We start from the raw sequence: 1,300 nt of genomic DNA on the forward strand, positions 1-1,300 counted from the left end.
GGGGGAGCGGGGGGCGGGCTGCGGCAGTGCGGGAGCCGGAGCCGGAGCCGGGCGGGATGGCGGCGCCGTGGAGCGACAGCGAGAAGCGGCGGCAGATCAGCGTGCGCGGCCTGGCGGGGCTGGGCGACGTGTCCGAGCTGCGCAAGAGCTTCAACCGGCACCTGCACTTCACGCTGGTCAAGGACCGCAACGTGGCCACCCCGCGCGACTACTTCTTCGCCCTGGCCCACGCCGTGCGCGACCACCTGGTGGGCCGCTGGATCCGCACGCAGCAGTGCTACTACGAGCGCGACCCCAAGGTACCGCCCGCCGACACGTGCTCACGGCTCCACGCACCAGCGCCCACCCATGCACACCCAGCTGCACACATGCTCACAGCTGCAAGCACACTCACGGCCACTCGCGCGCGTTGGCAGGCTCAGATTTGGGCCCTGCCCAGCAAAACACTGCTCCGGGGGGGAATTGCCAGTGGAAACAAGCTGCAGGATATGCAGCACAGTGCGCCTCGCTGCTCTGCTCCTAAAATGGTTTTTCTCCACGGCTTCCAGCAGGGCAGTAAGCTAGCAGGTGACTAACCCTGGGGCCTCCCAGATACAGCACTGCAGAGCCACTGTTGTGTGCAGTGACCATCTACCCTCCCATAGTATCCAGGAGCCCCTGGTGCTGGGCAGCTGACCTTGCACAAGGACAGAGGCAGGGTGGTGGTCCTCAGTTATTTAATTATCATGGCCCCAGTCCTGCAGGTGGGCGGTGGGGTGGATGGAGATCTGGAGGGTCCCAAAAGTCAGCCCTCCTGCAGGCACCGGGATGTATTGTTTGTTGGGAGAGCTGGCTAGGAGTTGGTATCTTGCCTCACGCTCCATCCATCTTAATAGCTGTGCGAGTAGCCAGGCATGTTTGCATGACCGATTGTCCTTGCAAAGGATACCCAGCTCCCAGGCTTCATGGCGAATGGAAAATGCCTTGCTTAAATACATTACTTGAAATGAGGCAGCCTCTGGGCGGGGGTTTTTTTGTGTGTGTTTTTTTTAAGAGGAGGTTACATGATTATATCAGTTGTGTTGAGAAGCAGCACCATGACATGCAGGAAAGTTAGACCTCAGAGATGCATTGTGGAGGAATTGCTGATAAGGACCAAGCAAATCCGTGCTCTGGGCAGCATGAGGTAGTGCCCTCTATGTCTTTCCAGGCTTTGTCCAGTGTGAAAGATACCCAAGTCAGTGATTTTTAAGGTATTACAATCTTCTGGTCCTGACCTCCTGCATGATGCAGACCCTGGAACCTCAGCAACTTAGTAGGT

General features: G+C 58.2%; 1 protein-coding gene across 1 annotated transcript in view; it reads left to right on the top strand.

The window, feature by feature from the left end:
- The first annotated feature begins 11 nt into the window (after positions 1-11).
- Positions 12-1,300, top strand: part of PYGB (glycogen phosphorylase B) — a 67,343-nt gene continuing 66,054 nt past the window's right edge. The window contains exon 1 of the mRNA XM_019516164.1: positions 12-299. Within this exon, the coding sequence (XP_019371709.1) occupies positions 57-299 (243 nt within the window). The 5' untranslated portion in view covers positions 12-56. The remainder of the gene's footprint in view (positions 300-1,300) is intronic.

This window comes from Gavialis gangeticus, unplaced genomic scaffold, assembly GCF_001723915.1.
Source record: "Gavialis gangeticus isolate Ggan-Ray unplaced genomic scaffold, GavGan_comp1, whole genome shotgun sequence".
Taxonomy (NCBI): Eukaryota; Metazoa; Chordata; order Crocodylia; family Gavialidae; genus Gavialis; species Gavialis gangeticus.